This window comes from Anthonomus grandis, chromosome 2, assembly GCF_022605725.1.
Source record: "Anthonomus grandis grandis chromosome 2, icAntGran1.3, whole genome shotgun sequence".
In the NCBI taxonomy this organism is placed as follows: domain Eukaryota; kingdom Metazoa; phylum Arthropoda; class Insecta; order Coleoptera; family Curculionidae; genus Anthonomus; species Anthonomus grandis.
In genome coordinates, this window is record NC_065547.1 from 20,705,941 (window position 1) to 20,728,179 (window position 22,239).

Below are 22,239 nucleotides of genomic sequence, written 5' to 3' on the forward strand. Positions count from 1 at the left end.
CCCTTATAATACTTCAGAATGGATGTAATAGGTAATACTGGACATTTTTCCGGGATAACATTTTATATTTTGGAAAGCAGATCTCGTTGCTTTAAGAATTGCGATTCAAGCTCTTCAGAGTACTTATCCAAGAATAGAATGTAAGTCGATTGCCTACAGTACTCTTTAGGAATTCCAGAATAATTGTCCCGACTTTTCTGACGTTGTGTTTGTTGAGGAACAGTCAACACGGTATCTATTGATTCAGTTTCGAATATATGTCGCTGCTTCGAAAATTTCGCGGAATGTTTCGTATGCCTTGGTACGCATGTCCTTTATTTTATCATGGACATCATTCGCCTATTTAATGCGTTTATTCAAGTCACAGCCTTCTTTTTGTTAATTTAAACTCAAACTATTAGCTAAACCAAAAACTGGTTTTAGCACTCTCAATGAAATTATATGCGTTCGTTCGAGTTGAAGCAAGAAAGACTTATTTAAACATTATTCGGGAAACCAATATTTCGGAAAGGGTCCGGACCCTCACCCTCTGGATCCGTCCCTGTTCACCTCAACTCTTTGAAACTCCATCGTCATGTGTTTTTGTTTACAGATAATACCACCATTATGTCGAGTCATAGAAATTGTTTGTTCATTAGCTGTGATGAATACCTTCGGAATGATAAAGATTTGGTGTGCCTATTTTGTTTTTAACACTAAAACGACTTAGTTTGCGATTTAAGTGCGATCCTGTATACACGTATAACGTATGACGAATGATGGTCTTACGTTCGACAAGCCAACTATTTTGCAAAATGATACTTCACGATCTCAACAATAGTGAATTTGTTCACCATAGCAATTCGAATTTGTAACAGTCTTTATATGGTTTGTAATTTATCACTATTACACTCCTTATAAAGCAAATAGCTATATTTCTAGGTAAATAAATAAAACAAGGTTACTACATATACATTTATTTTATATCAGATATCTTTTTACAGGACCCTTTAACCTGGTCAATTTCTGCTTTCATAATAATATTCCTACATACATTCTACACAAGAATATCCAGAATTCACTTAACACACTTTCAAGGTATAGCTGAGAAGCAATGTAGTCAAAAAAAAATAGGGAATATAAAAAGAGAATGTATAAAACTCGGCATATTAAGCACAACTATGTACACTGTTTTCAACAACTTTAGATAGTTTTTAGCTACATTAATGTGGCAATACAAATTAAAAATAGATGTTTAAGAATGGCCAGAGTTCATAATTATAGGCGAAACTGAGTTATTAAGGAAACTAATCTACGAACTTGTGCTGGCACAAGTGATTTATGGAAAGTATGGATTATTGTTAAAACTTTACTGAAATTTATTGGGAATTAATACAAATTATATAAGGTGTCTCAGAGTTCCAGAGCATGAATGACATAGCGTATTCTCTAAAATTTTGAGACGAAAAGTCTTTTCCAACTTTTCTATGAAATGAAAATTGTCAGCGTCCACTACCGGCGCTTGCGTTCCCGGCTGAACCTTCGGTTCCTATTTTTGACTCTTTGCAATTGTGTCATGGTAAAATAAATTGTTGAAGATATGAAATAAATCAGCTGACTGTTCTTCGTAATGACTAACACTAATTACCGAATCATGTACTAAAACAGATTATCTAATATGATGAATACATGTGGCTCTGAAAATGTGTATTTCATAGAAATAATTTCTTTTAACATCGCACAATTGCAAATGAGAGTTAGAAAGAAAAAACGCGTGAGATATGGAAAAAAATACAGAATAAAGAAGAGTAACCGGCGGTTCAGCCGACAACGCGAGCGCTGGCGGTTAAACTTCTGATGCGCGTAACTCCGTCACGATCCACTTTACAGGAAAGTGACAACGGACTCACCTTAGAAGTTTACGTATCGTAAATATACGATATTTTATTACTCTCCGCGAACTCTGGATACAGCAAGAGATAACCTGTTATATATCGGTCGATTTTTTTTTAAACTATAAATGACTTTTTTAATTAAATTATAGTTTAGAACCTGCTTAACAAAGTGTTATATGACAAAAATAAAATGCTCAACGACCTAATTTCAATTAAGATTAAAAAAAATAAATGAAAGTTGGAAAAGCACGAAACTGCAGCAATTAGTTAGCAATTTACTTTTCTATTTGTATTAAGAGCATTATTCTAAAGGTAAAGTCAATAAATGTATGTATTTTACGGAATTGTTAAAAAATATTTGGATTTATTTTAGACTATTATATTTAAAAAACACCAAGTGATACTGACCTTACCTTAAGAATATCAATACTTTGTACGACATGTAACAGAAATATTGAAAAATTAAGGTGGTGTATATGTAGCACGTGAGTGCTTTAACCCCCTATGCTAGTCACTTTCATCTTTTAATTTGGCCAATAGCAAAGCGCGTTGTTTCTCTAGTTCAGTTTCGCTTATCTCCCCGCTTCTTGCTCTTTCTGATGGAGAACTCTGATGACAAAAATTAGTGCATTTAAAAAAAGGTAAATATTAATTCTATTAATATAGAGATTATCAGTTAAACAAAAAAAAACTACCTGGAAGTTTTAGTAAAAGATCATTTATTTTACAATTGGGGTTATATCTATTATTTCTTCATTATACCTGTTGCTTCTAACATCGTTAATGAAATTAAAGTTAATCACCAGGTAACTAAAATGAGTTTAAATTAAAATTTATTCAAAACGCGTGATAAAAGAGATTCGGAAAAAATAACTTAACAGGGATGAACGAGCATTATGATCGTATTGACTATTTTACTTAAGGATATCCCAGAAAACACTGGAATAACATTAAAAAATATTATTAATAAGGGTAGGCTTGGAGGCCTGTTCATTATTAACGCGTATTAACGTAAATAAGACGTTGCTTGATGCTTCAAATACTGGCATCTATGGATTATTCTTTAAGACATTCTGAGCTAGTTAAAAAGTCATGATCGGACGGCAAAAACTAACAGAAGATGTCGCTTCCAATTTTATGAATTGCTTTGTTGCAATTTACATTACAATCTATGTAAGAGATTAAATAAATTCACCAGTATATATATAAATCACCTAAAAATATTCAATCTCGATGAACCGGTTTTTTCATTATTAGAAAAAAGATTCAAAATAGTTATAATTTTGTTTGGACAGGATTGAACGAGAATACATCTTTTACAAACTCATTAAAAAAACTTGAATCAAATAATTGGTTTTAAAATAAAAACTTAATAAATTTTTCTAATATAGCCTTATGTCAGTTTTGATTTTTTTGGATAAAACTGCAGGAGAATATTTTTCCTACAAACTCATTAAAAAACTTTAAACAAATAAGAGGTTTTAAAATAAAAATAGAAAAATCTAATTGCAAATATCGCCTTATATCGGTTTTTTCATTACTAAACAAATTATTCAAAATAGTTAAGAAGACTAATTTTCCTACAAACCTATTTAAAGAAAAACTAATTCCCTGGCATTAAATAATTTTAATAAGAAGAAAACAAAATGTTGTCCGGTGAGGTGTTTTTCAAACATAATCGGTCGCGTCGTTGTCGTGCCGAATTAAAGTTGCTGCGGAATGCGAGCGGGGAAAGCAAGAGCGCGCGCCGTATCGTATCGTACGCGAGGCGCTTGACTCTTAGGTTCTCGTGAAACTTTTCATTATCGGGAGCAGTAAATTATACTCATGCAAGATAGTCGATCTAGTTAGAAGAAAAATTACGTCTCGTGTCTCTTTTTCCGCACTTCGTCAACAAGGTGCAGACCTTGGATAAAACATAAAAACTTTTACAGCCTATACAAGTTGAAGGTATTACAGATTAAGCCTCCAATCAGCTCAGTAGGCTCATTAACAAACTACAGACGTATTTAAGCCAAACTGCTTTTGATATCTATAAAACCGTCCTGGTAGTGGCAGGTTATACATCAGCGCAATTATTTTACTAACTTCCTCTTTGCTGGATATGTTCCAAGGCTACTCCGAAAAATATCGATCAGAGGTTGGAAGGTTACACCGCTGCAGTAATTACGAGTTCCTAATATTGCATATATTGATAAGAAGAATTTCCTTGGATGAAAGAGTTCAAAGAAAAATTGCTGAATTCTCCGAGTTCGATAAGTCTGATTATAATAACACACTTTCAAACCCAGTTGAAAAAGTATTTTCTTGTTGTGAAAAGGTGGGATAAATCTCAGATTTGTATTCGTTAGAACCTTTTTTTTGAGAATATTTATGTTAAATTACTAGTGACTAACTAGAATTTCCTTCATTGTAATAGCCATAAATTTAGTATAAAAGACAAAAAACTGGTAAAAGACCTAGTTTCACAATGTCTAATAGCCCTTGCCATTAAAAAAAAATACTACTAAATTTATAAAATCCAAATACTAACGACGAATCTCTTTTCCTCAAACGACCAAGACTCTTCACAGTACCGCTAGCTCTTATCGATTATCATCAATGATTAAAATGTAAATATGTAAATGAAAATTAATAAATAAAACGACCACATAATTCGAATTACTAAATCAGTAATTACACAGAGAAAAACCTGAAAATATACATATTATTAGCAAATAGATATAGTAAAAAAATAAATAAGTGGCTGTAAAATAATAATTATCTATTAAATGTGGGTAAATGGGTACTATTGCAAAAGAAAATGTTAACCGTCTGTAAAAATTTAAACTGTCAAGAATACTTAGCTGCACAGCCGATACATTTCCAGATTTTCAAGCAACCTTAAGTATAGGTCACAACTGCAGGCCCCAAACTTCACCTCTTAGGTTCAACAAAATCCTAGCTCAGGCAACTAGTACAGCTGCACCATCAGACAATTCAAAGACTAACAGTGAAGATCCAAAACTAGTCCAATTAGACTAGATCTCCAGACCAAAAATGAGATTTCTTTTGTAAGGACTTCTTCAAAAATTACTAGCAGGACACAAACAGATTCCAGCCTAATAAAACAAACAAAAAAAAACTAAAAGAAATGAGAGCTTCCGTTTAAAAAAAAAAGGATTTTTTCTACTACCCTGCGTAAAGTGCTCAGTTTACACATTTCTCAGGGTATGTAAAGTTTCACTTTTTACGTACTAGTTCCTAAAAGTCTTTTTACGCACTAGTGATTAACAATTATTTAACGTGCCTCAATATACAGGCTGTCATTATTCACTTTTGTTCGGGACTGTATACATTAAGAGTATATAATAATAATGTTAAAGGTTTCACTTCCATAATAGGCGAGGTTCAGTTCATTTTTTAACATAGGGGTTATATAGTTTTTATACAACGGTAAATATATAGGGTTTGATATTTTTCGATCCAAGAGCAAACTACCTTTAGGACACTATTTATTTCAAATCTGTTATATTATATTGAATCCTCCTTACCCAAGTTACTTAAGTTTTAATTTTAATAAATATTGATACAGGTCTCATTAAAATAAGATATTTTTATCTTTATTATTATTTTTTAAGTACTTGCTTATGACGCCACTGGTTTATATCAACATATTAATCCATTTAAGTTTTCAGATAGCTTTCTTAGTTTTCAACTCTTCTAATGTTCATGGACGGGTTAAACTTTATTTTTGATAGAATCCCACAGAAAAAATCCAGTCCTAGGAGGCTACGCTACAAAAGGACTATTGCGACCACCCTATTATCACACCTCTACATTTCTTTCTAAATAAGCTATCAAAAATAAAGATTATAAAACCCGTCCACGAACATTAGCAGAATCATAAATTCGAGTAAGACCAGCATTTCTCAAGAAGAATTATGAAAAGTTTGCAGAAAGAAGTTTTAAAGAAAAGTTTTCAGAAATAGGAAAATTTATGAAAAATGCATTATAAATTATGGTGGTTTGGTCGAAGATAATGACTTTCAGTTTTTTAATCCAGTGGCGTCGTAAGTATATACTTACAAAATAATAATAAAAATGTCTTAATTTAATGACACACCCTGTATCAATATTTATCAAAATTAGATTAAGTATCTTGGGTCAGGAGTCAGGATTCAATATAATATAACGGATTTGAAATAAATAGTCTCCTAAAGGTTGTTTACTCTTGCATCAAAAAATATCAAATCCCATTAAAACGTATGTCTCTAAGGTATTGTAAATTTCTTACCCTGAGCAGAATGTTCGCCTTATAGCTATCTATACAGCTTCCTACCAAAAATGAAAATGATCGCTCAACAAACAACCATGATATAGGCTTGTATCTATGTTAAGTATATACCTGGTGACTAAATAAGACCGGGTTCCTCGGGTATATCTCGGGAACCGTTCGTCGTATGACTTAAGGGTAAAAAAAAAATTGGCTAAATCGATCATGAAGAATTGAGGGAAAATAGTTTTAAGTTCTAAAAATGACCAGCATAAGGCGAAACTAAACCATTAATACTTCTGAAAATCTAAAAATTATCGCTTTATACATACCGGGTGGTGCGTTTCCAAGCGGAACATAGGAAATCTCACGTAAATTTTAAGGGGGTCAATTATTGGCTTCCCTGTATATTTTACAGAAAAAATGTAAGATAACTTTTTGAAGAGACCAATCTGGCAAACCCTCATGCAAAGTTTCAAAAAATTGTAATAAGCGAATCTTGAATTATTCAATTAAATGTAATTGCAAAATTACCAAATTTTCGGTTCAGGTAAAACCAGATACCAGCCACCAGCAAACAATTTGTTATAAGGCTTTGGGAAGGAAGGGAAGCCAATAATTCACCCCCTTAAAATCTACATGGGTTTTCCTATGTTCCGCTCGGCGACGCACCACCCGGTATATTATTCATTTTTTATCTAGTAATGATTTTACCCTATCCAGAAGCAGAAGACAAAAAAGGAAGCACAGACGCGTGTTCTTTAATTCACCATATATAATCATTTAGATTACAGAGTGCAGATCAGAAACAACTGCATATATTTTGCGATTCTTGTGCAGGACAGAACAAAAATTGGACCGTTTTGCAATTTATTGTCCATTGCTGACTAGACCTGTTAAAGAACTAAGAGTATCAAAGGAAAATCCAAGACTCTTATCGCGTTCATTAGGCAAATATAGATAAATAGGAAAGCTCAAATTTTGTAGTGATGAAACGCAAAAGTACCTACGAAGCCTGCCACATAATTAGTATACCTTCAATCCAAGATAAGACTACTTATTTTAAATTTTCTAATAAAAGATGCTTATTTTGTAACTTTTTCTATTCTATTGAAATCTATATTTTTTAATACAAAACTACTAAACTAAAATTTGTATTTTCTCGAAATCATGTTTCATGGTTTATCATTTTGCCCCCTGGTTCTTCAAATGCTATTACATTATACCAAATTAAAAAGATCAGGGTATAACTAGTTTCAATAAAGTTTATAAGAAAATAATATTAATCTAATTGTACAAAAATAGTCCAACCACATATACACAGAACAAAAAGAAAAAAAGCCCTTTGAAAGTGGTGTCAAATCTTCCATAGTTTAAAAAATACTATAATAGAAAAAGTTATGCATATTTATGTTATAGTTGATATTTATGGAACTTACTTGTATTTTGTTATTGTCTAGTAGAGCAATAATCTTGCTATTAGAAATCCAACAGCGTTTAACACGCTCTTTTTAATAAGCATCAGGTCTTTGTATGAAATTCGCTAATCACGAATTCTTTAAGCTGTTTTATCATTTAAAAAATACATAGCAGTCATCGGTTTACAAATCTGATCCTCACCGGTCATGATTTACAATAATAAATATCGAGATGTCGCTATTTAATTTGTTTTTTAGAATATCTATCACTTCGTTGTGCAGGTCAAACTGTTTTTTCAGGTATGTGTAATACTAACGAATTTGCCTTAGTCTCTCTAAGTATATAGTCCACCTCTTTTTCTATATTTTTAGTGAGAATTTAAATTGAAATAGTCAATAAACTTTGAAATTTTGGAGAAAAATATGAAAAATAACTTTTTTCAGCTCTCAACAGCTCTTTTGTAAAAACTACGACTTCAATTGACACAAATCATATATTGCCGTGAAGAGAATATATGTGCCTTTAAAAATTCACGCACTTAAAAAAATTAACAATTGAAAAACGCGCACTGTTTTCGAGCGCGTTTCGATCTCAAAAACTATTCCGTTCCTTGAAACAAAATGTAATAGTCATTTTTCCTTTCAGCGCTCTCAGCCTTAGCCTTAAAAACCCCTTTTTGTCAAGGTACAAGTTTAAAAGTGAAAATTTCTTATTGCACTTTAATATTATAAAACGCTTTATTCCTTGGGGAAAAAGTAGTTTTCCTTTAAATTTCAAAAAGAAGCACTTCTATGAGCCAGGTTTAGTCTTCAGAGTTCTTAAACTAAAAAAACAAAAACCTGTAAATGACAAAAAATAAAGGATATATCAAAACAGGGCACAAGCTTAGATATAATGTTGATGAGTTTTTTTAACTATTTTATAAATATAAGTATTCATGATTTGACCATTCGAGCATTTATGGCTTTTATAAAAAATTTTAGATGATCCTTATCATCATAAAATCATTCATAAAATAATAAATTTAAATTATATTGCCTGAGATTTTCTCTATTGAAACTATAAAGATGGGATAAACAGAATTTAAATAAGTTATAATAAAACACATGCCATTAAGTTAAAACACAAGCATTAAATACTGGTACCAGCGAAATATCGGAAACAAATTAAATAACAAAAGTCTACAACAATATATTTAGTAAAAAAGTATTAATAAATTAACAAGAAAACTGTGGAACAAATTATCTAAAATCTACATGCAACTATTTGTTTTTCAATAATTTTAAATAAAAAAGTTAAAAATGTATTATGAGAAATCCCTTATAAGATGAAACCCATATACACTTTGCGATAACCATAAGCTCATATATTTTCTTTATTAAAGGATGATATAATATTCAAACCTTTTACCAATATTAAGAAATTACTAATAACTTACAGAACGACTTCTCTTCCTGTGCTTCTTCTTGGACTTCTTCTTTTTATAATCCTGATCATTGTCTGATTCAGGACTTGGACTTTGGGACTTATGCTTTTGCTTCCTGTGCTTTTCCTTATCCTCAGATTCACTCGAACTTGAACCTTTATATTTACTCTTGCTCTTTTTGTTTTTCTTTGATTTCCGTGATCGTGAATGGTGGTGGGAGCACGATTCCTCCATTTCATGCTGGAAGTCCTGTGGAAAAGTTTTTTCGGACATTCAATTCAATGTATACAACTATTTTCTACGTTTTTATGAAAAGATAGTTATATTATGAATACCTATAATAAACCGTCTTTAAAGACTACTTGTACTAAAACTGTAAGGGTTTTATAATTATCCAAAAAGTCAAATAAGCTAACAATCATAAGTTGATGGCTAGAGAAATAAATGAAAATATTGAAACGCCTGGAGAATTCAAGTAACTTTCTCAACTAAACTCCTCACTACTCTGCTAGCTCTAGTCAGAGTGGATTCAGCTTTTATCTTCTATCAACCCTTTTGTCACTAACTTAGTTACCTAACTCTTCTCAAGACATCAAAATTTGGTAAAGCATTACCGAAAGCATCACCCAAGTTTTACATTTAATCCGTTAAATTAAAGGACACCAAAAGAAATATTTTAAAGTGGCAAGGTAAAATAAATAGTTCTTTTTTATTATTATTATTATTATTAAATTAAACACTTTTTTTTTGAAAAAATAAATACATTAATCTCTCCATTTCACATGCACATTCATACCTTTTTCTATTTCTATAAAGAATACTCAATTATTAGTTAAATAATAGGATAGCTCAATTAATCTTTATAATTCTTAAGATCTTTTGCTGAATCGTGTTCATGAAAAATCTTCATAAACATCAATATTTAGCAGATATTTTCTTTCAGTTTTTAAGTTTAGCTATATGAGGCCAAATAAAATTCCAAGCATTTTTAATTATTTCTTTATGTGAACGTTTCGACCGACAATAATATAAAAAATGAAAAAAAAATCCTTTTAACTACAAAAACCTTAATTTCGTAAATGAGACTCTTTTTCTTACGGTGCCTGTTCGTTTCGTATGTTGGCGACTAACAAGGCAATTCTTACTTTGTTGGCGGCTGGACTGGTGGTCATTTTGAACCAATTTCTTAGGTTCTGCAGCCAGGAGTTCCGTCTTCGTCCGGGTTCCCTCCTGCCGTCCACTTTTCCTTGTAGAATTAATTGGAGGAGGCCATATCGTTATTTGTAAGTCATAATAATATGTCCTAAGATTCTTAGGATGGGCCTGTAACACCACATCTCGAACGCTTCCAGTTTTTTCATAGCTGCTTTCGAGAGCGTTCAAGCCTCCGCTGCCTATAGCAGAACTGAAAAAGTATAGCATTGTAGTTCGTAGTAACGAAGATTTTGGTTTTCAGCAGCAGGTCACAGCTTTAGAAGACGTTGGTCATTTTTATAATTGCGGCTCTGGCTCTTACCATACGTTGTCTTATTTGCAAGGAGTGATCCCATTTACTGTTTATCTTTAGCCAAGATATGTGCAGCTTTCAACTTTTTCAATTGGTTATTGGCTGATAGTCAGCTGTGTATTTAAGACTCAACGTTTGCTATTGATTATTGGTCTTGTTTGTGTTTGGTTCTCATCCGTACTGTTGGTTAATTTCAGTTATATATCATCAGGGTTTATACGCCTTCTAGACTTTTTGCGAATACCTATGTATCTGATGTAGTTTAAATGGGCGTTAATTAATATGCCTTCATCATATTCCTCCAAGATTTATTTGAAGACATTTTCGGAGTAAACTTTAAACAATATACACATCATTGCTCCGTTGAACTTGAGTCTATTGAAATCTATCGAAATTGCTTCTGTTAACTCTTTAAGCAGTGGTGTAAGTCCGTTAATACCTAACTCTATCGAATGCCTTCTGGTAGTCCAAAAAGCATTAATGTATATCACAGCGTATGTCTCTACACCTCCGGAACAAGTTCTGAAAAGCAAAAAGTACCTCTTGTGTAACCAAAGCTTCACGAAATCCAAATTGTGTAAGTATTATTTCTTCTTCGCATTTTTTACATACTCTCTTGTGGATGATTTTTAGGAAGATCTTAAGTAGATGGCTCATAATGTCTATAATTCTATCTGTAGTCATCACAGTTTTTTGCATTTGTTTCCATTGCCGGTTGTAATGAAAGATCCACTTATATACTCTGTTTTACTTGTGTCATTCAATCGTCATGTTTCCTCTACATATTTCATACAAGCATCCTTTCTTTGTTCTACTTCTCTTATTAAGTGTCGTCAAGTATCAGACGTCGAACTTTAGGCTTATATAGTGTATATACTTTAACCACGTGTTGTACGTCCAATTTTATCGACAAAAAAAAACATATAAATGAGGTCGCACTTTTCAACCCTCTGAGTGGAAGCCATATCAAAAATTAATGTCTCAAATTTTTACTTCATTGACTCGTTTTTATGTCCTGCACTAGTTCAAGGTCAGAGTAATTTTTTTAATGCAAACCCCTATTTTTATAGCGGATTCGAAAATATCGTAAATTTTTAACCATCTTAACTTTGAGGCCAATGGTCAAGGTCATTTTCTGGCTCGAGTGATTTCATTCATTTGGAACTACCGACGTGGACTTAGTGTGAGCCCCCTTGTCTCTTATGAATTTAGCTGTTTTTCAACAGCGCCTAATGCGATAGATAACATGCAAGAACGGATTCTCGAAGGATATGCTGACATTCCAAGACAAACGTTGTAAATCACCGTACGCGAATTTCATAGGCGTTTAACATTGTGTTTTCAGGCAAATGGAGGAAACTTCGAATACTTGCTTAGTAGTTCAATTGGTAAAAGGCAAGGGGGGTTACGGAAAGCACCCCAGAGAAAACAGAACTTAATACTTTAGAATTAAAAAATCTATCTACTCTATCTACTCTATAATTTTCAACTAAAAGCTGTCGTAATGGGATGAGATTAATATATTATAGTTGCCTCGCCGAATAGATAGAGTGCTCACGCCCGTTTTATGCACAAGGTTAGGTACCTTTTGGCCTGAGATCCTTTATATTTAGTGGAGCGGAATGGGTTATTATTTTAGTTCCTAATTTTGCATTTTTAGGTAAATTTTTCATTGTGTTAATATGTGAAGAATTATTTTTAAATAAAGTATGGTTAATCTTCCTTGCAATACTACGTTGCCACCATCGTAGATTTTACTGCTTCTGAAAAGCAAAGTTTTATTAATATACAGGGTGGTGCGTCGCCGATCGGAATATAGGAAAACCCATGTAAATTTTAAGGGGGTCAATTATTGGCTTCCCTGTACATTTTATAGAAAAAATTTAAGATAACTTTTTGAAGAAACCAATTTGGCAAACCCTTGTGCAAAGTGTCAAAAAATTTTAATAAGCGAATCTTGAATTATTCAATTAAATGTAATTGCAAAATTTGCAAATTTTCGGTTCAGGTAAAACCAAACGGGTACCAGTAAAATGAATATTGTCACTGACGTCAAATTAAAATAAATCAAGATATTTTTTTTAATAATCAATAATAATAATTGTTATTGGTTTAACTTCATCGTTATATTAAATAAAAGTTTAGATAAAAAAGTAATGTTAACGTGTCTTACTTTGAATGTATGGTTGTGAGATTGAAAAAACGAAAAAAAAAAGATTTCTTGTATTCGGCTATACGTCAGATTTGACAAAGCCTTATAACAAATTGTTTCCTGGTGGCTGGTGTCTGGTTTTACCTAAACCGAAAATTTGATAATTTTGCAATTTCATTTAATTGAATAATTCAAGATTCGCTTATTAAAATTTTTTTGAAACCTTGCATGAGGGTTTGCCAGATTGGTCTCTTCAAAAAGTTATCTTACATTTTTTCTGTAAAATGTACAGGAAAGCCAATAATTGACCCTCTTAAAATTTACATGGGATTTCCTATGTTCCGCTCGGCAATGCACCACCCGGTATATAAAACATGTGAAGAAAGCCACCCTACGATAGCCTAAGCTTTACTCTTAGGTAATCCTATCACAAGGGGTCGGAAAAATTCTTTCCCAAGTACAATATGTTTTAAAACCAAAATACATTTTTATCTGTAATTATTAATTTAACCAACTACCTGTTTATCTGACGCCGAAAATACAAAGATATTTTAAGTCAACAATAACTTTTTGTCTGCCGTTCTTTGATTTTATTTGAAAACTTATCTTTCTGGCTTCAGAAAAAAAAATCCTTAATAAACCATTACTTATTGTGAAAATTTATTAGTATACCTATTTATATAAGAAAATATTTAGTCAGACCTTCGCAAAGACCTAAGCAAACTTCGCTAGTCTCGAGAACGGACTACGGACTCGGACTCGGACGATTTCGGCCTGCTAGGCCGAAAACTGGTGGATCAAAATACGGGTTATTCACACATTACTCTATCTGTTCGCCGCGACGACTATAGATATGCACTAATAATAAAAAAGTGATAAATAAAGCTATTTACCTTATAGATCCGGTGCCTCTCTGAATCACTTTCCAATGCCTTATATTCCTCTTCATTCTCAATTTTTGATTTTACTTCTTCCCATGGCTTTTCAAAATCGACATTAAAATCTTTAAGTAAATTTTTGAATGAATTTTCGAGTTTCTTAACCCGCTTCGTCTCTTCTTTTACTCGTTCCTTTTCTTTCATTTCGGCCTACAAAAATTTAATAAAACATTTAAATTGAGCAAAAATACAAATGGTATTTTTTAAATTTTGATGCAAAATAATTTAAAAAATGTGGGGAAAATTGTACCTTTTCTAATAACGAATTATACGTTAACTTGACATTTCCAGCATCCAAAGTGGCACTACGTTTATCTTCGCAAATCACTGTTGCAAACTGATCAAAAGTTGTTGAGGCTCTAACATCAAATTCCTTTTCTTTGAGAATTTCTTTAATAATCTTCTTTTCGTCATGAAATCGAGATTTAAGGTCTTCCACGTAAAACTTAAAAAGGTCTAGTGGGGTCGAACCGGTTTGGCCTGTAAATAGATAATACAGTGCATTCAGGATGATAGGAATAAATCCATTTAAGATTCGGGTATTTTTTCTTCTTTTATTTTTTGGACACGTCGATTAGTATTGTAACTTGTGCGTTTTTTGAAATAAAAGTTTCTACACAGGGTTCCTCAAGTAGAAACTATGGCGTCAATATTATTTTTTTTTAAATAGAACAGCCTAGATATTTTGTCTTTTACAATACTATGATATACTCTGAATACTTTTTGTATGGTAAACCATATGCCCAAAGTCAATGGTGCAACTGACTCTAGATTTATTGGCACTAATGTTTACTTTGTGTCAATTTGATTCAGTGTGGGGTGGCTCAAGTAGAAACTATGACGCCAATATTAATTTTTTATGTGATTTCTTGGAAAGTAAGTAGACCTTATTATTTTCGAACAGTTGCTAATTTTAAAACCTACTTGATAATTGTTTGTATTTTTGAGTATAATTGTAATATTAGTTAATCATTCCCATGTTGCGATTAGAACAATTTTCAAGAATTGGAATTTACCAGTAGGGTCAGTGACAAAAATGCTTCGTGTAAATTAATTTCATCCTTATCAAGTACCACTAATGCGCTAGATGAATTTTTAGAAGACGATTTTGACCAATGAGTATATATTTTGTGAGTAGATTCTTGAGGCAAACAATTACATTTTCGGATCCACCTTTACGTTAAATGGACACGTTAACAGGCAAAATTGCAGATATTGGGCAACCGAAAATCCTCACTGGACTCAATAATACCACACACAGCGCCCTCAAAAAATTTATCATAAACAATCGAATTATTGGATTCTTTTTTTCAAAGAAACCTTAAGCGGAGCGCTACTTAGACTTTCTACAGTTTGAACTTATCCCTGCTTTAGTTGTTTTCTTCCCTGACCTACAAGAAGCTGACATACCTAGTAACGAGATATGGTTTCAACAATAAGAGGCACCGCCTCACTTAGCCATTGCCGTTGAAAAATTTCTTGATGCCACTTTTCTCAACAGATAGACTGAACGAAGAGGATCGATTGTGTGGCCACCAAGATGACCATACGGCTATACCATACACCAAAATGACCCCAGATTTTTTCTTATGGGGTATTTGTAAAATGATATGATACACAGGGTGTTCCAATAAAAAAAAATAACACCATATTTTCTACTTGAGGTACCCTGTATAGAAAATTTTTATTGCAAAAAACGCGCAAGTGACAATGCTTATCGACGTGTCCGAAAAATAAAAGAACTAACACCTGGATTTTTAATAAACTTGTCCCTTTCATCATAAATGCAGTGTAATACACAATATCGGACAAAAGTAGTGTTTCAGAGCGTTAATGAATAAATATTACTTCTACGATCAGGGCATGACGTTTCGGATTGTAATGGGGCCCGTGGGCATCAAAAGTTTGTTATTGTATATTTTGAGATGTACACTTTATCACTTACTTTTGAGTAGTCACTAGATTCAATGGTAAAATATTTTTAAAAAATCATGAAGTGTTATATGTATTACGGACAAATGACACTTTTCTTAAAAAAATAATTATAAAATTGTTGCTGGACCTGGAGTTTCTATTTAGAGTGATGCCTTGACACTATATACAGGGTGGTACAAAATTCGGTGCACATATTTTCAGAGCCTAGTATGGGAGTCAAAATAAGACCTTTTTTCATATAAACATATGTCCTAAAATAATCTCCCTTAGAGCTACAGCAAGCCCAAATTGCTTGATGAAAATCGATTATTTGGAACCGTGACTGCAGTTATGGGTCCAATCTGTTGAAAAATTGCAAGTCCCCTTTTTTTGGGTGCTCTTTTCATTTTCCGTCCCAACAATGGTGTAAATACAATTATAGGGGCGGATTCAGGACGGCTTACCCTTCTAATGGCCCCTTCTCTTAGGTCTTTGGTAAGAAAATTAAAAATTTAGCAATACCATCTAGTTAGCCATGAAAAAATCTGAAATTTTTGTTTCTTGCATTTTTTCGATACAATCAACCGTTTTGAGAAAATCGCTAGTAAAAAAGAGAAGCATCGTTAAACCCGATTAAACAATCAAATTAAAAAAAATAAAGTGGGCTGTAACTGCTTTAATTTTTGTCAAATCAATTTTGTAGCACCCTGTATGGGCAAATATTCTGTCAATAAATGTAATAACTTTCTCTTACAAATACTAGACTACTTACTTCAGAGTACAACATCTACTAGAAAAAACAAATATTTTGTTAAACATGGAGGTTTATTATTCTTGCAGCGTTCACTTTACAGTGTTACTATTTTGCCAAGGGATTGTTCGAAGGTTCACTTATGACTGGCTATTAAAGAATATAATCTTGATAATAACTATTAAATAAGAGGGCGCCACTTAGTTTTTTTTTTATAAATGAAAGAAAACTAAGAAAAACACTTGGTAGATAGGTTTTAATTAACAATTAAACGACCCTAGATAAAGTAGATTTAAAGAGGCAAAAAAAAATATCTTAACAATACAACCAAATTATATTTACATCAAAGATATGTATACACCTCACTTTCTAATCTGTTAAATGTTAATCATTTATTATGAATTAAAATATGATTAATGTTGATATGATTAAATAAAATAAGTTTGTCAAAAGTAACATTTAAATTACGATTAAGCTACTAGGTAGATTTCAGCACTTGAAAAATAAATTGCAATTATTAAAGTTTTTAGTAAATATTTGTATTACGCAGGGGAAAGTTCATGAACCTTTTTACCTAAGGCACATCGGCCTTAACTGAGTTATATCTACTTAACCACCAAAAAAGGTACTGAAAAATACTGAACAACAAATAACTAAAATTATAGATAAGAAATTGACGTATTAAATTATGATATTGATTAAATATTTGTAGCAATAAATTGGAATTAAAGGTGTATTAATAAAAATTTAAATAAGTGAGACAAAGCTATGGCTAATAATATTTAAATAAATGGAATAAACTGGCCTGTATATTCCTCCAAGAAATGAACGGCTGGCCTTCAAAATCGAGGCTGTAAATGTATACCATTTGTAGCTCAGCTATCGGGACTGGGAATCCCTAATACTAGCTCTAACCCTAGCTCCAGCTCCACCGCTTTCAGCAATTTCCCGGGGAAATCAAAATCCTGCAGCCATCAACAATTGAAGAAGAATAAAGACGAAAACGGAAAAGTAAAACCCTTGCTAAGTTTCATTATCTATCCATTAAAATCTTGGGCATCCTGCACCAGAATTATGAAATAAACAGTTCCCTAAAGGAACAAGATTAAGGACTATAAATTATAAACCATACTGGCTACTTCCTGCTTCACAAATTTCGAAAATAAAAAACTGGCCTTTTACGTGCGCTTCTACCTGCGACACGGGAACAAGTCCTCGAAAAATGGATGCAGTACCGACTTAATAAGTTACGACCCCACCTCTCGCCTGAGCTGTCAATGTCAATCCAATCAGAGAAAACATCAATCAAGACCAACCAGAAGAGTGACGGACCGTCAACAGAAAGCATGAATAATAAAACCAGGAGAGTGATGCGTTACAGTAGTAATGCGTCATTGACAGTGTGAATTTAAAGAAATATCGATAAAAGAAGTTGACTGAAATTATTAATATAATTATCGAAATTAATGAAATATCAATGGAGCATTAGTGAAAATAAAAGTAGAAAAATAAAACGCTACAATTACTTTAATAGAACCACAATATGACTCAGGTATTTTTTTAGCATTAATGCTACATACAAAATAACTATAAATATGGTAATCATAGCTAATGTAAAAAAATTCTAATTTACAATAAATAAAGAGTGTAAAAAAACTAACATAAAAGAAAACGAGTATAAATAAAAAATTGATTAAAACTGTGTAAATAAAACTTAAGCAGCTAAGGGTAAAATAATAATAATAAAACAGTAAACTAAATCTAAATAAAAAATATCTTACTATGACCTAACTAAAATGAATTCTCTCAAAAGCATTTTAAATTGGTTTAAGTTATCACACGTTTTAATAATCACAGGTAATTCGTTGAACTGGAGTAAGCCTTTATATAAGACTGAACTAAGCATTTGACCAGTGTTGCATCTATTTATCAGTATGAAGTCTGTAAGGTGTCTAGTTTCATAATTATGAACAAAGACTCTCAACTTATCAAAGGTATAGTTAGGTAACAAATGACGTTTTATTTTAAATATAAAGAAATAAACAATAAACATTATACGTTGACTTTCAGACATCATACTAAGGACACTTAACATAAAATTGACAGGTGTATAACGATTACATTTCAATATCATAGCTTTATTTTGGATTATTGGAATCCTGGATAGTAGTAGACCACCAACAGAGTTAAACAATACTGTAAATGAGCAAGTGTAATTGTGTTGAAAAGAAGTAATTTAATATACATTGAGAGATTTTTTTCCCACTCTCATAATAAATCCAACCTTTTTAAAAAAAATTCGCATTATGTAGTCTGCATGTGCATTAAAATTTATGTTAGCATCTAGAATAGTACCGAGATATTTAATTTCTTTCTCATACTCAATATTTGCTCCATTTACAGTATTACCCATATTGTCTATGTCTGTTTGCCTTATTTTTGATTTCTTAGCGAATACACAGAATTTTGATTTTGCCGCGTTTAAACTTAACTTATTTCACAAAGCCAATCAAACAAGTTATTGAATTCATTTGTTATATTCACTTGCATTTCTTGTAAGTTTTTGCCTACTACGAGTATATACGCCATCTACGAACAAAACAACTTTACACCTTTTAAACACTTTCACCATATCATTATATATAGGAATAACATCGGCCCCAAAACAGTTCCCTGTGGTACCCCAGAATTAACTTTAACAGACTAGGACACTATTATTTTTAAACATAACGCACTGGACTCTTTTATACAAGAAGACTGAAACCAGCTCAAAACGCTACTCCTGACTCCATACAATATAAGTTTTCTTATTAAAATTTGTCTCTCAATAATTTCAAATTCTTTTAAAATTTAGGAACACTGCTAAAAAAATGTTATCACAGTCAATGGCTTTGAGAAAATCATCACAAATATTAACAATTACAGACTCGCATGAGTGATTCCCACAAAACCCCTGCTGATTGGAAACTATTATTGCATTTTTGTCACAAAAATCAAGAAGTTGTTCCTTTACGCATGACTCAAGGAGCTTCTCATAAAGAGGTACAGTGTTAATAGGTCGGAACTCATTGTACTGTTTGGTATTTTGAACTTTAGGAAGAGTAGACAGTTTCCAAGATTCGAGAAATCTACTATTAGTCAGTGAGGTATTAATAATATCTAACAGTCGATTACCAACTACACAAGAGACTTTACAGAGAACTTTCTTTGAAATACCACTTTCACCACCTCAGACATTTAGAAATTTGTTTAGGATTTCTTTCATTTTTGACATAGTAACTTTTTCAAATTTTGAAAATATATGATGTCCAGGTGGCAATATAGGATTGTTTAATCTATCAGTTGCCTGTGGTATATCCCGTATAATCTGTTCCACACTCTCAATAAAATACCTATAAGATATTTCTGCTTCTTCCTGGACTATCTCTGATTTAAAGTTAATTTGCTCGGGTAGAGTTTGCTTTTTATTTGGTAGAAGGGTCTTTAAATTTCTCCACAATTCCTTAGGAATGGAATCTATGCATTCTACAAAAAATGTCTCCTTTTCCACTCTGATTTTATTTACAATGAAGTTTCTTTTTGCCTTATTGTATAGGTTATCTCTTTCCTTCATAAGTTCTCTAATCTCAGTGGTTATCCATTTTTTGTTGACACATTTTTTTTCAATAATTTGAGTTCTTGGGCATATTTGATCTATAATAACTTGAATATCCGTGATAAAAGTGTCTGCTAATACATTTACATCAGAGATATTACTATTCCAATCAATTGCCAGCAGTTCTTTTTGTAATTTATTACAGTTATAATGCTTAAATGATCTTTGATGGTAGGATGTATGTGTCATTTAGATAATGCTAAAATAATATGTCATCTGTTTAAAGACTTTTAATATCTTATTATATTTACCTCGAGAAAAGTGTATTATTTATCTAAAAATATATATTATTAACGTAAAACAGTGTGTAATAAATTAATTATGTCTAAAAAAAGGTGCTTTATTAATATTTTTACTTGTTGGTTTTAGTAGTAATAACAATACAATAAAGTAATTTATGATACAAAAACTAAAAATAAATATATAATATTACCTGGTCTTTTTTTAAATAAATGATTTATATGCCTTTATATTTCATAATATATTGAAACTCTACCTATAATTTAAAGCTAAAGCAAATCAAACATAGTTTAATCAAAATAATTGCATACACCTTTTAAAATAATGTTTTTAAAATGGCCTAGATTTTACTTCCGCGATACGCCACTGTCGGAACAGCTGTGGAGCCAGTCGGTAACACTTTAGCCTCGGGCGTTACGCGTTCTCTCTTTTTATCTCGTCTAAGGTTTCAGGCAAGCACAAGAGACATACGGCTTGCTGCGAGACGATTCGGCTAACGTGTGGTAAAAACTACACAAGGACATACTGTGTTTTTATAAGTTTGTAGTTGTGCACACGAGATCACATTGACAGCTTTTTAAAGTTTTATACAAAAGTAAAGTAAAAACAGATCACTCACCCTGTAGTAGCAAGACTTGAAGATGTTTCAGTGAAAATGTCAAAATTTTTAAAGCAGAAATGCGGTCAAAACTTTATTGCAGACTGCATAGACACATGTTTTTCGGCACGTTCGGTGTGTATATGATTCAGTGTGTAATATAAAAGCTTCGCCCTTAATAATCCAAACTATTAAGGCCTGGCGACCTAGGAGGGCATGGTTGAGTCCCTCCCCTACCTATACAACGATTATTGAAATTTTGGAAGGAAAAGTCACTAGGCAGCAATGCCTGAACTCTTTGACTCAACATTATAAAGATATAACAAATTTTGAAATAAAAATTTCCATACCAGGAAATGAGGAGTATTTAAGGTAAACGCTTCTTTCCTGGTGCTCGTTTCCGGGTGTTCTTCTACCAGATTTACTGCCTCTTCGATATCTTGCGTGACAGGTGACTAGCTTTCTCAAATGTTCATTTAAATACTCATCCGTATGTTAAATGAACATTAACATACATTGGCCAAATATACATTAAAAAAAAATCTCATTTGTTGATTACCTACTACTTAACTGTACGCCAAAATTGTATTTTGATTAAATTTATAAACGACAACATAAACAAAACGCATTAACTAGCCTACTTGATCTTTTTTTCCTTATTAGAATTGTTTTTCATATTTTGTTCCTTATAAGAACTTTTTTCAAATACATGCATCGACTATTTAAAACTATTCCGAAAACGATTGCCCCTAGAGTACCTTTTTCGCCTTAAAATAACTAATGAATTAATTTCTTTGACCAACAATATAATCCAAGGTTGTACAAAACTTCATGAGCTTTTGAAAGTTATAAAAACCACCAAGGTAGCGCCCTTTATAAGTAAGAGCTAAATTAGGAATGAACTCTAATACGTACATGGGTACCAATTTTCGTTTCAGTATTTTTTAGAAAATTATTTAGAAAAAAAATAAAAATAAAACTAGATCTTTGACACCCTGCATCTTGAAAACCAAGCATTTTAGCCCACACATGTATAGGAACCTTAAAACTACTTGAAAAATCACCCTGTGAACTATCACATGCTTATTAAATAACACCCTGTATATACGCTTTTTGAATATTCTACTACTATTATTAAAATTCTTACCTAACATTGCAGAAAACCTAATGTCAGCCGAAATAAGAGGGTAAAGTTCTACCCATAAAGACATTGATGTCAATTTTCCTTCTTCGTGTAAATGATCGAGCAATGATAAAAATTGGTCTCGATTTTTACGAGCTTGTCGTTTTTGTCGGCGCTTTTCTCTTTCCTCAAATAAATTCAAAAATAAAATCTGTTTAAAAGTAACATTATTGTCAATTTAGCTACCTTATCTTCCAAGTATTCTTTTTCCAGAAGTCGTATGTGTTCTTCGAAAACTATTAAGGCATCTTCTTTGTCCATGGCTAACAGATTTACGTCATTTTTAAATGTGGCATTTTCTAATAGCATAACCTAAAATAAAAGATT

General features: G+C 32.0%; 2 protein-coding genes across 3 annotated transcripts in view; both read right to left on the minus strand.

Moving 5' to 3' along the window:
• The window catches only part of LOC126749023 (structural maintenance of chromosomes protein 2-like), a 445,423-nt gene that overhangs the window by 189,865 nt on the left and 233,319 nt on the right, over window positions 1-22,239 (minus strand). The window lies entirely within an intron of this gene.
• The window catches only part of LOC126748988 (pre-mRNA-processing factor 40 homolog A), a 47,738-nt gene continuing 26,439 nt past the window's right edge, over window positions 941-22,239 (minus strand). Inside the window, exons 10-15 of one of the 2 annotated variants that reach the window (XM_050458563.1) lie at window positions 22,099-22,224; window positions 21,877-22,039; window positions 13,822-14,051; window positions 13,527-13,721; window positions 8,987-9,223; window positions 941-2,483 (exon numbers count right to left, since the gene is read on the minus strand). In XM_050458563.1, coding sequence (XP_050314520.1) covers window positions 2,382-2,483; window positions 8,987-9,223; window positions 13,527-13,721; window positions 13,822-14,051; window positions 21,877-22,039; window positions 22,099-22,224 — 1,053 coding nt within the window. In that variant the 3' untranslated portion in view covers window positions 941-2,381. Of the gene's footprint in view, window positions 2,484-8,022; window positions 8,372-8,986; window positions 9,224-13,526; window positions 13,722-13,821; window positions 14,052-21,876; window positions 22,040-22,098; window positions 22,225-22,239 lie in introns of those variants that run through there. The other variant, XM_050458570.1, reaches the window with a different exon arrangement.